The sequence below is a fragment of the Natrix helvetica genome (assembly GCF_964273705.1).
Source record: "Natrix helvetica genome assembly, chromosome: 2".
Classification (NCBI taxonomy): domain Eukaryota; kingdom Metazoa; phylum Chordata; class Lepidosauria; order Squamata; family Natricidae; genus Natrix; species Natrix helvetica.
This window is the reverse complement of record NC_138552.1, coordinates 271,802,685-271,824,899: the sequence shown is the minus strand read 5'-3', so window position 1 is coordinate 271,824,899 and position 22,215 is coordinate 271,802,685. Positions and strand designations below refer to the sequence as shown.

The following is a 22,215-nucleotide window of genomic DNA, read 5'->3' as shown; positions in this document are numbered from 1 at the left end:
TTTACAGTCTACTTCTGATTGTTGCCAGCTGTCAGCATTTCTGCTTCCTTGAGCATTTGTCAGTTTGGAAGATATTGTAGCTGGACTGCACTTAATAAGAGTCTGGTCTATATTCCTTTCTAGGACAGGGTGCTCAATGTACCTTGTACCAGTGACATGTCATTCTGGCTATTTTTGGAAATGTGTCTACATTCTTTTGGAGGAATCCATATTCAAAAAAGCATAGCTTAAAAGTTGCAGGAACAGAAAAAGGATACACATGGAATAAAAAAGAATACATATGATATGAAGCCACCTGATACAATGAGAGAGCTCTGTCAGACTTTATTCTGAATCCCTCCTTTAGACAATTGTTTTTGAACGTGGATTTAGACCTCTTCCAGGAAAGTGCTACGCCTGTGTTCAGAAATACAGGTCTACCACAAATTACTAGCATGGATAAATTTTTCAACACTGGTAACCTGTCACTTGGGAAACTTGAAACACGAAGTTGCATCTCATATATCAATCCATAGTTGGCTGAGCTCACCCAATAACATTTTAAGAACAATGATTGGTGTTGTGGCCTAGCAGCGGCCAGCTGAGCTGTTGGTGGACTCTGAAAGCGATGACCATTATGGGACTGCTCTGGAGGATGAGGAAGACTCTGGAGAGTGTTTGGAGTCAGAGCAGGAACTAGAGAGGCCTGTTGGCCACCAGGTGGCATCTGAGTCAGGGAGCAGTGAGGAGGAACAGAGGGAGGTTGTCCCTGATGTGTGTGTGCGTAGAGCTGAGAGGAGAAGGGAGCAGCTGTGGAGAAGACGTCATAGAAAGAAATAGGGACAGCTGGCTACGGTTGTGGCTCTTCCCAAAGAGTTTATAGGTGGAGCGACGGGAGGGGAATCTTTGCAGGAAACAACAGACCATTTTACTAGCCGTTGAGAAAGCATTCCGTAAGTCTAATCTTGGTTTCTTGAAGATGGTGTTCTGGGCTCCTAGCCAAGGGGTGGCTTTATCTCCGTAATTAGTCGTGGCAGACAGCGAAGCCTGTGTCTGCATATTCCTTAGAATCACGGGACAGAACAGATTGGTGACTGTGTTTCCCATCCACTCATGCCATTGAGTGGAAAAGGAAATGGTTCCAAGGGAATCTACCAATTGTCGCTTAAATTGTTCCACATTAAAACCATAAGAATTAGCTTTATTATTGGTGTATTTGAAATGAGATGCTGTATGTTTAATTTGCATGACCAAGCTGCAAAAAGCAAAGAACTACGGTATATAAAAGCTAATTCTTTGAATAGAGCCAGTTTGCTGTAGTGATTAAAGTAGCCAGTTGTAGGAGACCATGAGTTCATCCTGCCTTAGGCACAAAGCCAGCTAGGTGACTTTGACCCAGTCATTCTCTTTCGGATCTAGGAACAAGGCAATGGGAAATCACTTTCAAAAAAACTTGCCAAGAAAACTGCAGTAATCCAGGCACTCACCAAAAATTGATTTGAAGTTTCTTGAATATTGACAAGTGATAATCAAGTGTGACCTGGCGTTTGGGGCTAGAAAGGGGAGAGAGGATGTTGAACCTGCACAGCAGCCTATTTAATCATGACATACTTCTGTTGGGGCAGTTTGGAATTTAATGAATGGATGTCACGTGATTGCAAATGATGATTATGTTGATGTGATGCGCTTAATTAATTATATACCCGGTTGCGTCGTTCACATATTAAGCTACATGTAGGGCTAACAGACTTAGACTGCAAAAATAACAGCCTTACTCTCCGGACGTGTATGTGATGATGGAAATTCTATTTGCTCCGTTTACGGTTCAATATATTGTGCGAATTGAGAACATTAATCATTATCAGGCTCACCTAACCTAAAAAGGCTAACTTTTTCCTACTTTCCGGCAGGCGGGATATCATCAAATCCCATCTCATAAGGCGGGGCGACGGGTAATTTCTGAAGTCCCCTCCACAGTCCGCCCCCCTGATGGGCGCAGCAACGCCCCCCCCCCTCTCGGGTGGCGCTCTGGCCAGCCGGCCAACGTATCTCTATGACTTCCGCCTCCACTCTTCCTGTTTCCGGTCTCGCCCTCCTTCGGCGGCGGCGGCGGCGGCAGGGCCTGCGGGGCGATGGCGGCTGTGCGGGGCCTCCGTATTTCGGTGAAGGCGACCGAGCCGGAGCCCATGGAAGTGGAGGAGGGCGAGCTGTTGCTTCAGGCCGCAGCCCCCGCTACCACCTCGCCTCCGATATCCACGGCATCAGCAGAGGAGCTAGCCGTGCCTGTGGGGTGCTCGCTGAGGGAGCTGCTGCCGGTAACGGAGCCGGGGAAACGGGCCGGGCGGAGGGGAATCACAGGAGGCCCTTAGGCGCATAAACCTGGATCCGGAGGCTTGAAAGGCAGGGCACTCTTTGCGCATGCGTGTCCCATAACCAGAGACTGAATTCGCTGTGTCAGGGATGAATGGAGTCACCCGAGATACGCGGATGTTGACAAACAAGCAGTGGGACCCTGATTAAAAGATCTCTTCTCTCTCTTCCCTCGTTTCTTTTTGCGCCTCCAGCTCTTGTCTGCGCGGCTGCCTAGCCCCAGATAGAAGCTTTCCCGAGATTTGGCAGATTTGCACTAAAAAGGGGAGTTTTATTTATTGGTTCCTTACTTGGGCTTCCTCATCTTCAGGGGTTGCCACAAAGAAGAGGGAATCAAACTCTTCTCCAAGGCACCTGAGGGTAGAACAAGAAGCAATGGGTGGAAACTAATCAAGGAGAGAAGCAACTTAGAACTGAGGAGAAATTTCCTGACAGAACAATTAATCAGTGGAACAGCTTGCCTCCAGAAGTTATGAATGCCCCAACACTGGAAGTCTTTAAGAAGATGTTGGATAGCCATTTGTCTGAAACAGTATAGGGTTTCCTGCCTAGGCAGGGGGTTGGACTAGAAGACCTCCAAGGTCCCTTCCAACTCTGCTATTGTATTGTATTGTATCTCACAGAAAATGCAGTGTAGCTGAGGGAAGTTTCTCTTGAGATGGTTGCATGGGCTCTTGAAAGAGCCCTGTATGGAGGACATGGAGATGGCGGCTTGCTTATAGGTGCCCAATGCAACTTATATGGAGTGAGCAGTCCCAATAGGCTGGTGGGGAATGGTAGACATTTACCAGTCCTTTACTTTGGGCTTCAAAAAGAAAAAGAAAAAAGTACACTACTTCAGTTTAAAATTAACAGGAAGCCTCAGAGAAACAAGAAAGAGCAACTGAAATGGGTTTTTTTGCAGCTGGGATGGCCCTTGTTAATTGGCTTGGAACTTTGGGGAATGAGAGATGACCAAAGGTTAAAACAGGGTTTCTAGGAGAACTTCAGATTAGGAAAGTATATTATAACTTTCATCATTAATTGTGGATGCTGCTCTACAAAAAAGGCAGTTTGTTCAGTAGTAATATTAATGGTTGTTTTATTTCAGGATACTAGCAGAAGATATGAAAACAAAGCTGGGAGCTTTATCACTGGAATAGATGTGACTTCAAAGGTATTTACAGACAGTGATGTGCTTTTCATTCACTTTGGAAACCCGGAAAATGTCAAATTTTAGGTTCATTGACGTACACATATACATGCAGTAAAATCTCTGAAAGTTGGGCACCCAAGGGACTGAAGGAAAGTGATCAACATATGGAGGTGGTCAACATATGGAACAACTGTACTGATATGTAACTGTGCCTCATCTTATTGTACAGCTTTTATTAGAGAATGTCCTACAGAAACACGGAAAACACAGGGAAACATTCATTTAATACTTTAGCATATAAAATTAACACATTTATATATGTATTGTTGCCTCATGGTTTGATCATTCTTTCTCAAAAAAGTCAATTTTAGTTTGTTTCTTTTTTTTTTGTATGAAGGTAAGCGAAGAAAGCATTCTCAGCACTAATTGTACCATTCAGCATACCTGAGCATTTTCCCATAGCAAATGACTAATTGTATTATCAAATGACTGGCATCCTCTTCTTCTGGTATATCTGGAATTTCTGTGTCCTCCTTAATTCTTCTGCTTCATCAATTGCTTCCAGGACTTTTCTGCTGGGGTGCACCTTAGTTCAATACTGATTGGAAAATTTCTTCTGGGTGATGTTCATCGCAGATTGCTACATTGTCATCCATTGCAACAAAATCCTCAAAATCTGCTCCCTCGAATTCTGCCATGGGAACATGTTGCTCTTGGGTTGTAACAAATCCAGCTTTCTTGGAAGCACTTCTGTATTGTTTCGGGCTTCTTCGTTTCTCACTCAGTATATCTTATCCACTCCTCAAATACCACACATTCATGCAGATTTGTTAGTTTTCCAGTTGATTGGAAGGTCTTTGGGCTGCAGATTCTTGAATGAGCATGGCTTTGCCAATTTACCAATCACCAAAGGTTTTAGCTTCTCTCTGGTTAAGCTAGCGCACAGCAGATCTGCAAAGTGTTCTTTAGAAAGTTTTCCACTGTTAACATTTGTCACCCCTCATAACAGGGCTTCTGTCAGGCATCACCTTGAAAAAGACTCCAAACTCGTCAGCATTAAAGATGTCATCATCTTTGAAGCCACTGGCGAAGTCCAGAAACTCTTCAATGAACTCTTCAATAACTTCTACTGGAACTCCATTATTCACTACACAATACTTTCTGGGAGATCTTGTGTTGTAGTTTAAATTTCTCGAGCCAACCACTTGATGCTTGGAAATGTGATACCCTGAGCTCCTTTGCAAACTTTTTAGCAATTCCTTGGATCATTGGCCCAGAGCTTTTAGTGTTAACAATCCTCTTTTTTTTAAACCAATGTAATGTGGATTCATTGACTTCAACCAGCAATGTGTTTCTCCTTTTCCGTTGTAAATCTCTACTTTATCATATTTCTCCATGTACTCATCCTTACGTTTTTCGATATTACTATTGTCTTGCTGACACCAAAATGTTCCACTGTCTTTCTTTGGCTGCTGTTTTCTAGAAAACATAAAAAAGATCAACCTTCTCCTTCTACATCAGCTCTTTCAGTTCTTTCTTTTTGCCATCATGACTCAACTTGCATAGAGAAAAGACAAAAAAGTAAAAACTGGTTCTTTCTCATACAACTGCTTCATAATTGTAGCTAAACATTGTTGCACTTTAAAACTGTGTTTTCCTTTCTTTCATAATGGTTAGATCCATTATAAATTGCACGCTGTTGGTGCTTTGCTTTGATAGTCGCTCCACGGTAAAACAAATAACACTGCTTGCATATGTCTGTGTTGTGTGTGTATTTGTTTCATTTTATCATTGGCTATTTTTTAATTGATCCTGAAAAGGGAAAGAATGACGTGGGGAAAAATTAAGCCTTTGTTCAATTTGTATTAGGAAATAAATTCATAATTATCATTGTTAAATTGCCAAATAAAAGTCAAAAATATTGTATTCTCTGATACTCTTCTTGAAAGAAATTCATTGCTACCAATTCTGCATTTCACTTTTCTTGCCTTGATGCAGACTGGACTCAACAAGTCAAGTTATAGAGAGTAAATTAATACTGTGTGTCAAGGTCCAGGTGGTCAAGATACACAATATGCAGAGGTGGTCAGTATAGAGAGGTTGATTTTCTATGGTTACATATCGTGTATGTCCTATCTATGAAAATTAGATTAACTCTGGAGGTTTTACTGTATTTTTATATGAATGTATATTATGTGAGTTTCACTACAGTGTATAGGCATATTTCTACAGCATGGCCTTCCCCCTCTAAAAATAGGGGGAGGGAGTTGGCAGGATCCAAGTAATGTGTTATTTGCATTTTTATAAATTATCTGTGTTCTTTTAATAAATATATAATGGCAAATGTAATAGTTTTCATTATTTTTTTCTCTAGAATCTCTCAGTGTGAGCTTCCCTTCATAGTTGACTGGTCTCCATACATAACTGAAGAAATATATTTCCATTCCCCAATACAATCAATATTTAAATGGGATTGTGATATTCGAATAATTGGAAATAACATTTGACACAAGAACTTTGTCTCAGTATACCTGCACTGGGAAATTGTTGCTTTTTCCTTTCATCTTCTCTCATTAATTACCCTAATAGTTATTTGCAGATACTGGGCTATGGCACTCTGGACTAGTTTTAGCAAAGCTGTTGAATACAGCTGATATTTTATGGCAAGAAGCAATTTATGGGAAGATTTTGTATCCTGAAACAATTGGGCTTCTGCATATTTTTCTTAAATGGGAAGCTACCTATCTTCCTGCTGTGAATGTGAAAAATTGTAACTGTCTAAATTTATTCAGAAGCTTTTTGAATGGGGGCCTGGATTTTATTTTCCAATTGCATCATTCCCTTCTGTCAGGGAGAGCCAAATGTTTCTGCATCACATGGAGATTTGATAGAAGGAGCAAGTTGTTTTTCCAGTTACATTGTATAAAGCATCAGGCCATAATTTTCGCTGCTATTCCGTACAGGTAATGTTGTAATCCAGCAGAGCAGCCCCCCCCCCCCAAATGAATTTAGGTTTTAAGAAATATGAGTGTCTTTTCTGTTTTTTTGCAAAGCAGATATCCGCTGCTGTTACTACCAGTCACTTGGGTGTTGAATCACCTCTTTTTTCCCTTTTGTAGGAAGCGATTGAGAAGAAGGAGCAGAGAGCAAAACGTTTTCATTTTCGTGGAGAAATCAATCTTGCTCAAAGAAATGTAACACTGGATCGAGATATGATGAAGAAAGGTACCGAGAACTCTGTGCTTTTTTTAAAAAAATAAACCTTCCTGTTTGTTCTAGGCTTTGTAAAACTATTGGTGTTTTGGTCTCTCGGGTTGGGTGAAATGCACAACTGATCCTCCTTAATGAGTGAATTTTTCAGTGGATAACTGCATAGATGAGGAAAGAATCCAAATGATACATTTCTTAATTTCAGCAAATGAATTAGTAAAGTAGAGCAGTTGTGCTAGTAGTTTGGGAATCAGGCACTTTGTGTAGAAGCAGTATGTCAGCTGCCACCTCACACTTGTGCTTCTCAACCATTCAGTATCAGTTGCCATGAACTTGGGGGGGGGGGAGCTGGATGGGAGAGGGGATGCTTCGGGGGAAACGAAACTTCACTGTATCTGAGATGGACTTCAAGGACAACTGGCTGGGAATGGAATGCAGCTGCATACCAAACCTATGTCTGAAGTGACTGTTCTGAAAACATCTTGTCTGAGTTTGATAGGACAAGGGGCCCCAGTAATGGGAGGCGACTGAAGGAGGGAAAAGGTTAGATTTGGGGATTTTGGCGCACAATTCTTGATTCTGGTTATGCATTATCGTAATTCCCTTATCTTTCCCAATAAATGGAGTTAAGGATCTTTCTTACTTAGGGGTTCAAGCGGAGGCAGGTCTGACACAGTGGGATAAGTGTCTATTCTAGTACATAGTTACCTGCTATGTACTGAGTTGTATCATTAGTCCATCTAGGATGATATAATAGTGGAAGATGTCAGAGGTGAACTTCAGAACATATAATTTTACATGGAAATATGCCACATTGAAAAAGCTATAGTCTTGTTTCTTTCTTGTTCAACTGTTGGTCCTGTGATCCTTAAATGAGAACAAATAACCATTGAATTTAATGGGATTGGTATCTGAATAGATTTTTAAAATGTGGATTATTCACTGTTTTCAAAAGAATGATAATCCCCTTTCACTCCTTTAACCTTGTTATGCCTACATTAGGGAAAGAATGTCCCAGATGGACTATGGAAAAGGGAATGAAAATAATCCTTTTCCGGGTTTTTCATCTAGATAAATCTCACTGATGATGAGACGAAGCAGCCTTTCTTCCTTTTTTTGAGCTGTGCTGTGCTTTCTCGAACTTTCAAAAAAGTGAAAGTGATTTATTTGCGTTGTTGCCTGATGTTTTTTGTTTGGTTTGGCTTTTTTTCTTTTGTTAGTTGCTGACACTTAGACTAGATTTTGAATTTCTTGCAGCCATTCCCAAATTGCGGCTAGATACCATATATATTTATGGTGTTGATGAAATGAGCACTCAGGATATTTTTGCCTATTTCAAGGAATATCCCCCTGCTCACATTGAGTGGCTGGATGACACATCTTGTAAGTACTTGAGATCAAATAAACTACAGTAAATTTGTTTTAAGCAGAAAGATGATTTATTCTATGGGGATTGTCACCTTTATTTTCTGTTAAACCTCTAGTGGGAATGGAAAAGTTTTTCCTTATGACATTTCTCTCACACTTGAGACAGTTTATTGCATTTTTCATTTTGTGTTTGTAGTTTGGGAACTAACAGAAATTTTCTTTCTTTCTTTTGAGGCAATGTGGTTTGGCTTGATGAAGTAACAGCGACACGAGCACTCATCAACATGAGTTCTATGCCTAGTGAGGCAAAAATAAAACCCCAAGAAAACTCTAAGAAAATAGAAGATTCCACAAAGAAAGGTACTTTGTTCCTTAGACACAGGACTTTGGATTTTGTTTGGTACAGCTAGGCCCATGTTAATTGGTATTAAGTGGGATTCTGAAATCCACTGCTGAAACCACCTATGCAGTTTCAGAGATAGTTTTGCTTGCAGAGATCATAGTATGACCTTCTAGTTCTAAATGTTGTACATATACTTCATTTATAGAAGGTTCTTTCATCACCAATGTGAAAAGGCCTTAAATAACAAGACTGAAAAGGATTTTCAAAAAACTACTGAGCTTAATAAAAGAGACTGAACATGTGAAACAGTGGGCATGTTCAGAAGAATCAACTAAGTTGCAGGGCCTTAAGAGTTAATCAGACGTAAGCCTTTACTCCATTTTTACACAAATAGGAAGCAAAAGAAGGGAGAGAGATACTCCTTGGTTATCTTTTTGCTTTTGGTTCAGCTCCTTCTCTTCATAATTAAATATTTTTATTGGGATCTCCTGAGTCTTTTAATAAGTTTGTGACTTGGCTCTGTTGAGATGGATTATTGGTTCGGCTGAGCTTGTACTTACATTGACTTACAACAGTTCGTTTAGTGACAGTTCAAAGTTACAACTCTGAAAAAAGTGACATATAACCATTTTTCACACGGCCATTGTAGCATCCCGATGGTCATGTGATCAAAATTCAGGCACTGACTCATATTTACGATGGTTGCAGTATCCTGGGATCATGCGATCACTTCTAACCTTCTGTCAAGGAAAGTCAATGGGGAAGCCAGGTTCACTTAACCACTGCAGTGAGTCACTTAACAACTGTGGCAAGAAAAGTTGTAAAATGAGGCAAAATGTGCTTAAAAGTCTCACTTAGTAACAGAAATTTTGGACTCAATTGTGGTCGTAAGTCAAAGAGTATCTGTATTGTCTATGCTGTGGAAAGAAGTGTACCTAATTAGAACACGTTTGGTATACAAAAAGTTTTAGGTTCAATTCTGACTATACTAGAAAGATATGGAAATCCCCATCCAGGTTATCTCCAATTTTTGATTGATCAAACCACAGTAAATAGTTAGGCAGTCATTAACTAATAGGTAATGGCTCTCCCTAACGCAAGAGCATTTTCCTATGCTCTTCCATGGTTTCAAGCCAACTAATAATTCCAATGGCATTACTATCTGAAAAGTTTTGTAATCTTGAATGCTTTGGACTTGATATTGTGATAATCTGCATGCAAACCAGGTTCTCTGTCCCTGAGCTACTTGGTACTAGGTAGACAATGTGTTTCTTTCATAAGAAGTGTGGCTCATTTTGTGAGGCTCATCTTCCTTCTCTGAGTCCTACGTGGTTTTAGTGCTGGGAACCTGGAGAATCAATATTAGAGTGCAAAAAAGGCAGCTGAGTTTCATTGTTGTGGAGAAATCCTGTTTAACCTCCTCCTGACTTCTGTTTTTGGCACTTCTGGATAATCAACTACCGTAGGGCACTGTTTAATAAGTATAGACAAGAAGGTAATGATTGTAAAATGCATATTTTGTTTATTTTAGAAAAACAAGAGGAAAGCTCAGATGATGAAACAGAAGAAGGTGAGGTAGAAGACGATCATCCAAGTGATACAGAGGTTAGTGCAATTACCGTGCTAGCTGAGGGATTCTGGGAGATGTTCTGCATATCTGAAGGGTGCCCATATTGGGGAAAGCTGAAATAAATAACAGAATATGACTAAAGAGTATCTACAATCTAATTTGCCATGGGGAGGCGGAGAGAGTTTCGTTGACAACCTCCAATAAATTATAACACAGGAATTGTGATTGGCTGTGCATTAGACCAAACAGGCCCCTTAAGCTGAGCTTCGTGCTCTTCTCAAAGACATGTATATTATCTCACAATTTCATTGAACTGAATAAAAAGTGAACATAGAATCCAAAAATTGGGCTGGTTTTTTCAAGCAGAGAGATCTGGCTTTGAAATAGAACAATATCTTTGTGGTTATCAGGGCCTCTTGTTATCATGGTCATTCCTGAAATACTAGCCTGAAATGTGTGGCGTTATTTTTTTCTACAGCTGGACACTTTATCCCAAGTGGAAGAAGATTCCCTTTTGCGTAATGACCTTCGTCCAGCCAGTAAGCTGGCCAAAGGCAACAAGCTCTTCATGAGATTTGCCACTAGAGGTAAAGAGCTTCATCTATACAAAGACTCCATTGCAACGCAGTGAACAGTTATGGCCTAGAATTTGTCTTAATTTTATGATCCACAGAAATCTTTCATGAACCCTGAGTATAATGAATTAGCTATTTCTCATCTATATAGCGATTAACCAAGATTTTCACAGAAATTTTAAAATAATTAAAAGCATTTGTAAATCTGTAAAATATTTTAAGAATTTAAAAAACTTGATAATAAGATATAATGTGTTGCTAAAATGGTCAAAGTATGGGTGCCACATGATCCTCTCTGGAAGGCTCTTCATAAGAAGGATGCTACTGGAGAGAAGTCTATCTCTTAATAGTCACCAAGTGAATCAGAAAAAGTTTTACCTAGGTAGGTTTTCATCTCACCTTTTAATCTTTCCTAATGCTTTCCGCTCTTAGATTCATAGGTTTCTTTGTAGATCAGGTATCAGCTGTCTGGACTGCATGAGACCCCAGAAGGGAAATGTGATTGTGGGTTGTTGTTTTTTCCATGTCTTTTAAAAATATTTTTAGAGAAATAACATTCATGTTTAGATAGTAAGCCTCTACAGAATGAACCCATCTGTTTCGAGTTTAAAAAAAACAAAAAAATCCACAACGTTAAAAAGGATTAGGGTTACATTTTAGGCATTGAAATTGATTCCTACTATGGAAATAATTTGTGATTGGTTCCATAGTTCCAGTAGTGTAGAATGTCCCTGCATCAACTTAGCATTTGTGCTACTGTTACAGATGACAAGAAGGAGCTTGGAGCTGCCAGGAGAAGTCAGTATTACATGAAATATGGAAATCCTAATTATGGAGGCATGAAAGGCATCTTGAGCAACTCATGGTGAGCTGGGGAGAGATACACCTTGGGAATTACATTATCCAAAATATGAGCTATTGTGTTAGCCTGATTCTTTTATTTGAAAGTATCTGTCATTTCCCACATCTCTTTTGGCCCAGTAAGATATATGGGAAATATCTTCTTGGTATGCTATTCATTCTGTATAACAACATTAGTTAGTGCCCTGGGTTCATTAGAGCTGTCTTTGGTCCAGGACCATCTTACTATATAATAATAATAATAATAAATAATAAACTTTAATTTATAAACCGCACCCTTTCCTAAACAGGACTCGGGGCGGTGTACAGTTATATTAAAACAGTATAAATACAGAATATGAGTATACTTAAATATACAAATAGGTAAAAGGAGGAGGTAGGATGTGGACTGTACAATATTTAAATTAAAATACAAATAAACATTAAAATACATTAAAATACCCTTAAAAACTACCCAATAAGATGTTTGCCAGGAGGTTAAAATGGGACTATAAATCAGTTAAGCCAGCTAATTGGAACAGGTGGGTCTTAAGCTTCTGTCGGAAGGAGCGGAGGTCGGTGGTAGTTCTAATATCGGGGGGGAGGTCATTCCAGAGGGTTGGGCCCATCACAGAGAAGGCTCTACTCCTGGGCGCCGCCCGTTGACACTGCTTAGTGGACGGCACCTGGAGGAGTCCCTCCCTGTGAGAGCGGATTGGTCGCAGGGATGTATGAGGTGAGATGCGATCCCGCAGGTAACTAGGTCCCGTGCCATGGAGCGCTTTGAAGATAGTAACCAACACCTTGAAACGCACCCGAAAAACCACAGGCAGCCAGTGCAGCTCGCGCAGGAGTGGTGTTATATGGGAGTATCTTGTCCCTCCCATGATGGCCCGCGCGGCCGCATTCTGAACTAGCTGTAGTCTTCGGGTGCATCTCAAGGGGAGCCCCATGTAGAGAGCATTGCAGTAGTCCAGGCGAGACGTCACCAGCGCATGAGTGACCGTGCGTAAGGCGTCCCGATCCAATAGGGGGCGCAATTGGCGCACCAGGCGAACCTATATTCTTGGGATGTGGAATTAGGTACATGCTTGATTACAAGAAGACATTACAAGTAGAAGAACTGCAGCAGACAACATGAGAAATAAATACTCAGGAATAGGAATGTTCTTGGAACATTCAGAATTCCAGAATGTTCTGGAAATATCTAGAATAGTTTCCTAGACTCTGTATATTTTTGAGCTTTAGTTTGAAAAGTTGCCAACATATCGGCAAGACCAAATCAAATCACTTAGCTAATCCTGGTTTAACAAAATACAATTGCTATGTTGGTAGCAAACATAGCATATTTGCCCAACATGCTATGATTAAACAATTGTAAACTGTATAGTATAACACAGTGGTTTGGTTCATAAGGCCCATTAGAACGCTTGCTGGATTCTTATAGAACCCTGAACTATAACCATACCCAAGGTTCATTTTATGTTATCATAGTAGTGACAAAAGAGAAAGTGAAAGTTATCATTTTTCTGGGTCATTTGCAAATGGAGGGGGGCACAACCAAACCATCTCTGATCAAAAATGCACTGGTTATATCTAAAGCCCCAATTTCTAGTGGAAGGTTATAGGAAAAATTTAAGTTGGTGATAGCTGTAAATCTTCTGTCTTTGCAGGAAGCGGAGGTATCATTCACGCCGACTTCACCGGGATGTAATTAAAAAAAGAACCCTCATTGGGGATGATGTTGGTCTGACACCCCCTTATAAACATCATCATTCAGGTAAGTGAAAACATTTTGTAATGCAAGCAAATTATAACTACTTTCAACATAGTTGGTCTGTTGCACATTATAAAACTGGAGTATGCATATAAAACTTGTGTATGAATCATGTGTATGTGTAAATTTTTTCTTCTGTCGTAAAGGCTTAACTACCTAATTTTGCATGTGTACAGTATGGACTCTCCAGTAAAAACAGTTACATTATAAAATAGCATTGTGAAATCAAAATAGAAGGAAAAACTGGGTTTTGGGACTGTGCTTTCATTCTTCTCTAAAAGCAACAGAAAGTGTTGCTCCTGGAATGTAGGCCAAGATAGTTTTAAGAATCCAAGTAATCTTATGGGGCAAATAACACAAATAGGAAAAAAAAAACACTAGATAAATATTTTAAGGCAGGAGTCTGGTCTCATCATTCAGCCTCAAACTCAGATAAAACTAATTACATTGTTTCAGCCTTTAGAATTTAATTCTTGCAAAACCAAACAGACAAGAATCTGTGCATACAAATGGCATGTAAGAGCAAACTAAAAAACTAACAAACCAGGGAACAAACTTTACTTCTTTATACAGAAAATTTACACTGAGACCTTTATACTGACATCTGGTGACCAAACGTGTACTTTTTCAACGTTTCTAAGAAACGTTGTTATCCTTGGGATGGTGACATTGTTTGGTGGATGGCGTTTTTCCTTTTGAGAGCAAGCATCGGAATTTCATTTTAATGTATGCCATTGTGTATACAGAAAAATGACAATAGAGGTTATCTTCTTTTCATTAGAAGGCGGTCTATTCCCACATTAACTTGCCACAATCATTACTGGTGTAATGGACGGGCTCTTATTTTTTATCATAATTCATGATACAGGGAATATACAATTCTTTAACACAGAAATTAGCAAAATAGATTTCTAAGGTGCTTAGGTGTCGACAGAAGTCATTTGGGAAAGAGGAATTGCACTAAACCAGCAAAATATTTACTGAATTCTTTTTTTTTTTTTTTTTTGAGGTCCCCTCTGGTTTCCTTTGCATATGCTCCCCGTGCCACCGACAGAAAGGCTTCTATTTTTTGCATTCAACTGTTTTCACACATAAAATGCTGGCTGCAATTTTAGCCTTTTTAGAAATATCATTCTTGCCTTCCAGGGTTAGTAAATGTCCCTGAAGAACCAATTGAGGAAGAGGAGGAAGAGGACCAGGATGATGATGATCAATATATGGATGAGGATGATCGCGTTGTTGTGGAATACAGAGATGAGCTGCAGGCTTACAAGCAGTCTCGTGAACGGAGTGCTCGGCGTTCCAGTGCTAGCGAATCTGATTCTGATGAAATGGACTATGATCTTGAGTTGAAGATGATCTCTACTCCTTCCCCCAAGAAAAGCATGAAAATGACTATGTATGCAGATGAAGTAGAGTCTCAGTTGAAGAGCATTAGGTAAGGCTGGTTTGCATTGAAAAGGCTGGGTTCCTTTATCTCTTAATCCTAGATTACTTTGGTGAGCTGATGAGGTTTGACCATCAAATTAAGACTGCATAAAAGAAGAAAATTGGTTCAAACTACATACGTTGGGATTATAGGCACACTGGCGATGGGGGAAAACAGACATGAAATAAAATGATTAATTTAAAGCTGAATAAATGAAGCAATTGCAATGTAACTGACCACAAGACTATAGTAAGAGGTAAATCAGAAAACTATCTGAGGATAGCAAATTTTGGGGAAAAACTGATATTAAATTCAAAAGATGAAAGAGTACATTCCAATATATTTTCTTTGCCTGTTCCAATCATGCTGTAAACACACATAAGCATTCTAAATATTTAAATGTAAACATTATTCCAGTGGAAGCTCAAGATTCTTAGATTGTTCAGGTTTGCATAAAGATGATGATAGCACAAAAAAATAAGACAGGTAAGGAAAGACGTTGTGAAGGGAAAGGGGTTTCTTTAATCAGATAGATTAAAGGTCCACCTCTCCATCTTCGGAGAAACTAAAAATTTGCAGTTTGAAGGAATTAATCAGTATCTTTTCTAGCATCCGTGAAGAAGCCCTTCTTGTTTGTTTTAGAACTTTACAAGACGCTTGTATGAATGACATAAGTGTGACATCTCATGATCTATGTGTTTGGTGCCACTCCCAAATTTAATTGGCTTTCTACTTTAGATTCTCATTAGTTGTTGATTCTACGCAGGGATATTTTTCAAAGTGGTAGTAAAGATAGTCCTCCGGCTACTATGGCAATTGGGACTGAAATTTCTGTTGCTAAATGATACTGTCATAAAAGGCAACATCATTTGACCATGTCCCTTAGCAAAGGCAGTCTCCATTTCCATTGTTATATGAGGACTTTGTAACCATGACATGGGTAGAGATAATAGCACTTAGACTTACTGTATTTTTCAGAGTATAAGACGCATCTTTTTCCCTCAAAAAGAAGGGTGAAAATCTGGGTGCATCTTATACACTGAATACAGCATTTTTGGCCTCCTGAAACCCTGCCCCCTTCGTGAAAATGGCCGTGCGTAGCCTTTAGGAGGCTTCCAGAGTTCTGCTGGAGGCTGGGGAGGGCAAAAATGAGCAAAAAACAGGCCGTTTTTTGCCCCTCCCAGCCCTTAGAAGCACTCTATAAGCCTCCTAAAGGCTATGCCTGCCCTTTTTCGTGAAAAACAGGCCATTTTTTGCTCGTTTTTGGCCCTCCAGCCCCCAGGAGCACTCTACAAGCCGCCTAAAGACTATGCATGCCTCTTTTTTGGGGGGGGGGGGACAAAAAATGGCCAGTTTTCACAAAAAACAGACCGTTTTTGGGAGGTCTGCAGAGTGCAAAACTTTTTTAAAAAAAATTGCCTCTTCAAAATCTTGGTACGTCTTATACTCTGGTGCGTCTTACCCTCCGAAAAATACGGTATATACCACCTCATAGTGCTTTATAGAATTCTCTTAAGTGGTTTACCGAGTCAACATATTACCACCAACAGTCTGGGTCCTCATTTTACTTACCTTGGAAGAAAGGAAGGCTGAGTCAACCTTGAGCTGGTCAGGATTGAGCTCCTGGCTATGGGCAGAGTTAGCCTGCAATATTATATTCTAACCACTGTGCCAGCACAGCTCTGAATGCTGAAACTGTGTTCCCAGACAAGTAGGCCAGTGGACAAGTGTTATGAGAAGGCCAGAGGGTGCTCTGGGTGGGCAGTATGGAATATGGACAGGCAGGCGCTATAGTACAAATTCTCATGCTGCCCAGATGTGCCTCAGGACAGAAAAGAGCAGGAGCGAATGCCAAACACCCAAATCTCAATCATCTGACCATGGGATTGCTGTGACTTTGAGGAGACATCATAAATCCCCCTTAATTCACTGCTATTATACTCAGTCACTGAAGAAATAGTTATAACTCAAGAAGTACCTGTATATGGATTTATTATGTTCCTATATTTCTGAACTTTAGAGACATCAGTAATTTCTTTGATCCTTTGTCTCTCAATTTTCGAACATCTGAATTTTTCTAGCAGTAACCAATTAATACATTTGTTCATGCCAGATGTTCTGTCCACGATACCAAAGTCTCCATATGGGATTGTCAAAATAGACTATACATTTTTCCTAGAGTTTCCAGAAATCATCTCATAAAAGTTAAAAATAAACATAATTCTAACAATATGCAAAGAAAGCAGAATATAAGGCTGTAATCAGATAATACACCCTGGTTCTCATTGACACATTGCAGAAGTAAAGTTTAATTACTAATACCATAGTTACTAAAGCTCAACCAAATCACTCATGGATCTATGTTACAATAAAACTTGGTTTCTATGTTAAATATTAAATTACAATACAGTTATGAAAGCTACATAATTTACAGTATCATGTTCCATATTTTTAGCAATAGTAATGTACATTTCTATTGATTTTATTTTTACATTGTAAGTTTTAAATACTCAGTATGTTCTAGCAAGTTCTATGTCCTTCATGATCCAATGAAGTACTATATATAAAAGTGAATGTGGTCATTTTAATAATTCAGTTTTATAAGAAGGAATGTAGATGCATCATTTTTACTCTTCCAGACTTAAAATAGCTTCTAACAGCATACAATTTTTCTGTGGGTTTTTTTTTTTTTTTTGGTCCAGCAAACCTTTTCATTAATTTAAACCCACTTTTATTTTTGTACTTCATGCATCTTTCAGTGGAAAAGAGAAAAGTCACATATGGATTCTTTAAAACAAAAATTTAGGTCAATTTAAAACAGTTTCTGGACTGAGCCATGCCCCAAATAGTGTTTTTCAAACAAAACCTACCCAATTCAGACTTCATTTGATTCGGGTTCTGATAGTTATTTTTTCCACAGCTTCCTTAAAGTATGAATTTGGTTCATGCTTTACTTCATTCAGAACTTCAGTGGGTTCTCCCAGTTTCCTTGTTTGTAGAATATCAATAAATGTCCAAATAAAGACTTTCTGAATAATATCCATCTCAGAAAACTTTACGGTTTCCATTCTTAGAGATGGTGAGACATGGGCAGTACAGCAATTGCCTGGGAAGACTCAAACATCTTATTTTGGTCAAGATGCACATACATCATTGTAGTGCCGAGGCTCCTTTCCTCTCACACTGATGATCATGTTTGGGAAATCCTTACTCATGCTAACATTTAGTCTTCCCTGGTGTTAAGGTCTCCAGCTAGCCCGTGGGTGATCTTTTCCTGGCTTTCAGATGTTCAGCAGAACAGAGATTGGAGCATCTTCTCATTCCAGAGCAACTCGAACCTTGATTTTGAAGTACAGATTTGCCTATTCTCATTAAACAACACACTTTTTACACAAAAACGTGTTCTGGTGGAGTTTGTAGACCTTGCAGTTTCCATTGTGATTCATGGAAGATTATTTTTTTTTATTAATGTAGAAATTCAATGAGAGCAGACAGTGTCACTTCCAGCAATGTCAAGAATCGTATTGGAAGCAAAGGACCCTCAGAGAAAGTTACTGATGTGAGGCTGCTGTTGGAAGAAAAAAGACATGGGAGCCCTGGCCTGCATCAGCCCCTGAGCTCTGTGAAATCAGGTAAAGGATCTTTTGCTGTTCATTGTCCCGATTTACTTCTGCTTTGGAGGAGCTCTTTTGGAACATTGTATTGCTTATGTCAGCGTTCCAAATATCATGCAGAATTAAATCAGAGTCCAAGGCAGAGCTATCCTTAAGGTTCCAATTTAATAAGGCAGACATGTTTGCATCGAACTGTGGAATCCCAAATCTGAAAACTTCCTGGGATTCCACCCAGTTTAAAGTTCATGATCTTTTTCCCATACCCATAAATCCATCACATGGTCCAATCTTCTTCGGCCACGCTAGCATCTCCGCCCAGCTGGTTCCGATCAGGTGCAGAGGTGTGGAGACAAAAGATGACCTTGAGCTTCTAGAAAGGAATGACAACAACGCACTCTACAATTCTACTCCTTACTATTCCCCCTCCCAATTACTACACTAATGAAACAGCATAGGAAAATAAAAGAGAGTGTGGCAGGCCAAAGATCCTAAAAAGGAATATAGCTGCAGGCCTGACAGCTTGTATAATTCAGAATAAATAGGATGAGCAACATGGCTGTTCTTCAAATGCTAGATGCCCCTGAGATGGCATAGTTGGTGTGGCCTGCCATTACGAAGTTTCAGATCATTCACCCTCCTGATACCGCATGGGCATGTACACATACACATACACCAACACCCACACCCCCAATCTTCTTCCCATCAGGCTGTAGGATCATGTACTATCACTGGTATACCCAGCTTAATAATAATGCTTATGTTGGGAGTCTTCATTGGGATGATGAGTGTCAGTAAGCAGAGTAAAATCAAATGCATGATTATCCATGTATTGTTTCCAGATGTCCGACAGAGGCTTGGCAAGAGGCCACATTCACCAGAAACACCTCAGCCCAGCAGTATCCCTTCGTCTCACCGTGAGCCTATGTCCGATGTTCATAGTCGTCTAGGAATCCCCAGGCAAGAAGGGAAAGGCCTTTATTCAGATACCAGAGAGAAGAAATCTGGTCAGTTGTGTCAGTCAACTTTTCTGTTGCTTTTAAAAGCCGTGATGGCCAAAAGGTGTAAGCAGAGCGTGTAATTCAGCACTAGTTGTTTCCTCTTTTTTATAAAAATCATGAGTAACTCTCCATTTGGGTAGACAAGTAGTACTGTTATGCAGTAGCTTCATTATTGAGCAGTGATCTGGGAAAAGTCTAGGTTGAAATGTGCGCTGAGCTGATGCTGATTGAGACGGTCATTGTTTCTTCAACTGCAGGGACGCTATGAAACCATAGGTGCAAGGACTGATTGTAAATCACTTTTCAGCACCATCGTAATTTTCAGCTGTCATTAAACAAATGGTTGTAAGTTGAGGACTAGCTATAAAGTGTTTTTGGTTCTCTGAAAGATTAGAGTACGTTGAATTAGTTCTGAACAATAAATGAATCTATCTCAAGAAGAAAGTTTATAAAAACAATATGGCTGAAGTTTTTAATTCTGTACATCAGATCAATTCATTCACTGAAAATTGGGGAAACCACAATTAGAGTCACTGGCTCCCTTGGCAATTTGGATTCTTTAGGGTTTCTTGGCTATTCGGATTACTTAGGCTTCTTAGCTATTTGGATTTAAATAAAACAATTGTGACTGGAAAAAAATAGCATATTCTACATCACACCAATTCAAAAACACAAATAGAATGAGTATTGGTGTCCTTGCTTATGGATGAGATAAGCATCCATAAGCAAGGACACCAATGGGGTTAATCTTGCTCAAAGGGAATGGTAAAAAAAAATTTCCTTTACCAACATCTGGCTCTTCAGAGAGAGATTCTGGGAATAGTAATACCCATTTGCTCTCCATGTTTTAGCACTTCCTTCAAATTAGACCTGGAATGAAATACAGATTGGAAAACTCTGATGTTAAAGTTCTCGCTGTGGTAGATAAAAGTGGGAGGTGGCAGGAATTAATATGTAGTGGTAAGGATAGGGAGAGAATAATGTAAAAAAATGGTGGATATTATGTAAAACACTATGGAAGTTTTTAACAGCTGTAGGTTGAGATACAAAGTACATGAGGTATTACTCCAGGCAGAAGCCATATGTATGCCTAATACTTTATTCTTACTGTTCAGAGTACATTGGGATTGTAAAACCTTAGTTTGGGTTATATCATTGAAGACTTGACACCTGTTTGAGAACATGCTTTTTCTCTGCATACAATTCTTACTACATTCTGTTGTTTGTACAATGACAGCAAATCTACGGACACGTTTGGGGTCTGCATCAAAGACACAGGAAAAAGTCCCAGAGCGAGCAGAAAAATCATCAGAATCACCCGAAGATGACGACTCTGAGCTCCAGCGGGCATGGGGGGCTCTCATTAAAGAAAAAGAAGAGTCACGTCAGAAGAAAAGCCGACTTGATAACTTGCCGTCACTGCAGATTGAAATTAGTCAAGAGAGCAGCTCAGGCTCGGACACAGAATCATGATGGCTTTTAGGACATCCTTGGAGACTGTTCTAATGGCTCCAAACTGACTGACTGGCCTGGGCCCAGGAGCCTTCCTCTGCCAAACCATCCGATCCATGTTTCAAGGAATCTCTAACATGAGATGTCCTTGCAGGGCAGAGGTGACTTTAGGTGTGTGTGTGTGCGTGTGTGTGTGTTCTCCCCTTAGGAAGCAGTCAAGTTTTATAGAAGACTTGTATCTTTCCATTAAGTTGGAAACAAGATTCTGATACTCCAAAAATGATACAGAACTTTTCTGGGTTGATCAACTTTGCCTTTCTGGTTTTTCTCTGATTAGCCATTAGGGCTGGCTCTCCTTCTGCTTCTCCCACTCCAGAATGACCATGAATGTAAATCCAAGAAAGGACAATGAATAACTTTTCTCTGTGTCAGCAGTTCCTGAATGTGATTCCATTAGAATTTGGCTTTCTGTATTGGAGAGACATTTTTACCTAAAATGAACAATGAGAAATCCTAAATGGTATACTTTTTGTTCATTATGCAGAAACAACTTAAAAAATAATATCCGTGTGTATAATGCTCAGTGGGAATAATAATTTATGTATATGTGTGTGTGTGTATACACACACATGTACAGACATAAGCACACACATATCTATTTGTGGAAGTTTTTGTTGGTTACAGTAACAGCTACTATTATGGTTTTATATATGCAGAATGCATTTTTTATATATATATATATATATATATATATATATATATATATATATATATATATATATGTATATATATATATAATGCGCTATATATATATATAGTGTGTGTGTGTGCATGCTCACGTTCCTCTACGTGTGCATGTGTATAAAATAGATTAATGGATCTCGGTGTAGCATCCAATAAAAGCCTATGCGTAAGGCCTTTTGAGGTGAGCAGAAGTGAAGATTAGTTTCTGGTTAATCGTAGCCCTGTTACAGGAGGCGTGCATATGTTTTGTCATTATTGCTGTCATGATATAGATATCTGTAGTAGCGTCTCCTCCGTATTCTCTAAATTGTATTGTTTCTTTGGCTCTCTTACCTTGACCAGTAAGTGATAACTTCTATCTGGGCAGCTTCCCCTATCCCCGCTTCTTCCAATACAGGAAACTGAGGGGATTTTTAAAGTTTCTGGACAGTAAGACATGTAGCATACATTCTTCCCAGCCTGCTAGGGAATGTACCTCTTTAGTGCCATCATATTTAATACATTTCTTGGGTCTTCCGTCTTTTCCTTTTGACAAAATGGGAGCTCTCTCCATTCCTCTCCACAACTTGGGGGCGTTGGATCATTAGTTTGGAATTTTATGACACGGAAGAGCAGTACATGACTTAGAAACTATTTCCATGAACACACCTTGTAAGGAGGAGGTCAGTTAAAAGTCTTGAAGACTTTCCTGTTTTGTACTGATTTACATTTGTTTAAACGTGGATTCTAAAATTTATAAATGACAAAGTAAATGTGATGTTTGATTATGAACGGTTCAAGTGCATACTTTCCCTCATATAAAATCCAATTA

General features: G+C 39.4%; 1 protein-coding gene across 3 annotated transcripts; it reads left to right on the top strand.

The window, feature by feature from the left end:
• Positions 1-888: 888 nt before the first annotated feature.
• Positions 889-22,175, top strand: NCBP3 (nuclear cap binding subunit 3). Of its 3 annotated transcripts, none has more exons than XM_081943128.1 (13): positions 889-932; positions 3,440-3,505; positions 6,604-6,709; positions 7,952-8,077; positions 8,297-8,422; positions 9,937-10,010; positions 10,454-10,562; positions 11,316-11,415; positions 13,064-13,170; positions 14,314-14,605; positions 18,071-18,228; positions 19,050-19,214; positions 20,446-22,175. In XM_081943128.1, exons 3-13 carry the CDS (start codon positions 6,697-6,699, stop codon positions 20,679-20,681), a joined length of 1,506 nt encoding a protein of 501 aa, XP_081799254.1. In that variant the 5' UTR covers positions 889-932; positions 3,440-3,505; positions 6,604-6,696; the 3' UTR covers positions 20,682-22,175. The 3 variants fall into 3 exon arrangements, with proteins under 3 accessions (XP_081799254.1, XP_081799253.1, XP_081799252.1); XM_081943126.1 differs by lacking the exon at positions 889-932 and adding an exon at positions 2,041-2,294; XM_081943127.1 differs by lacking the exons at positions 889-932; positions 7,952-8,077 and adding an exon at positions 2,040-2,294.
• Positions 22,176-22,215: the final 40 nt, after the last annotated feature.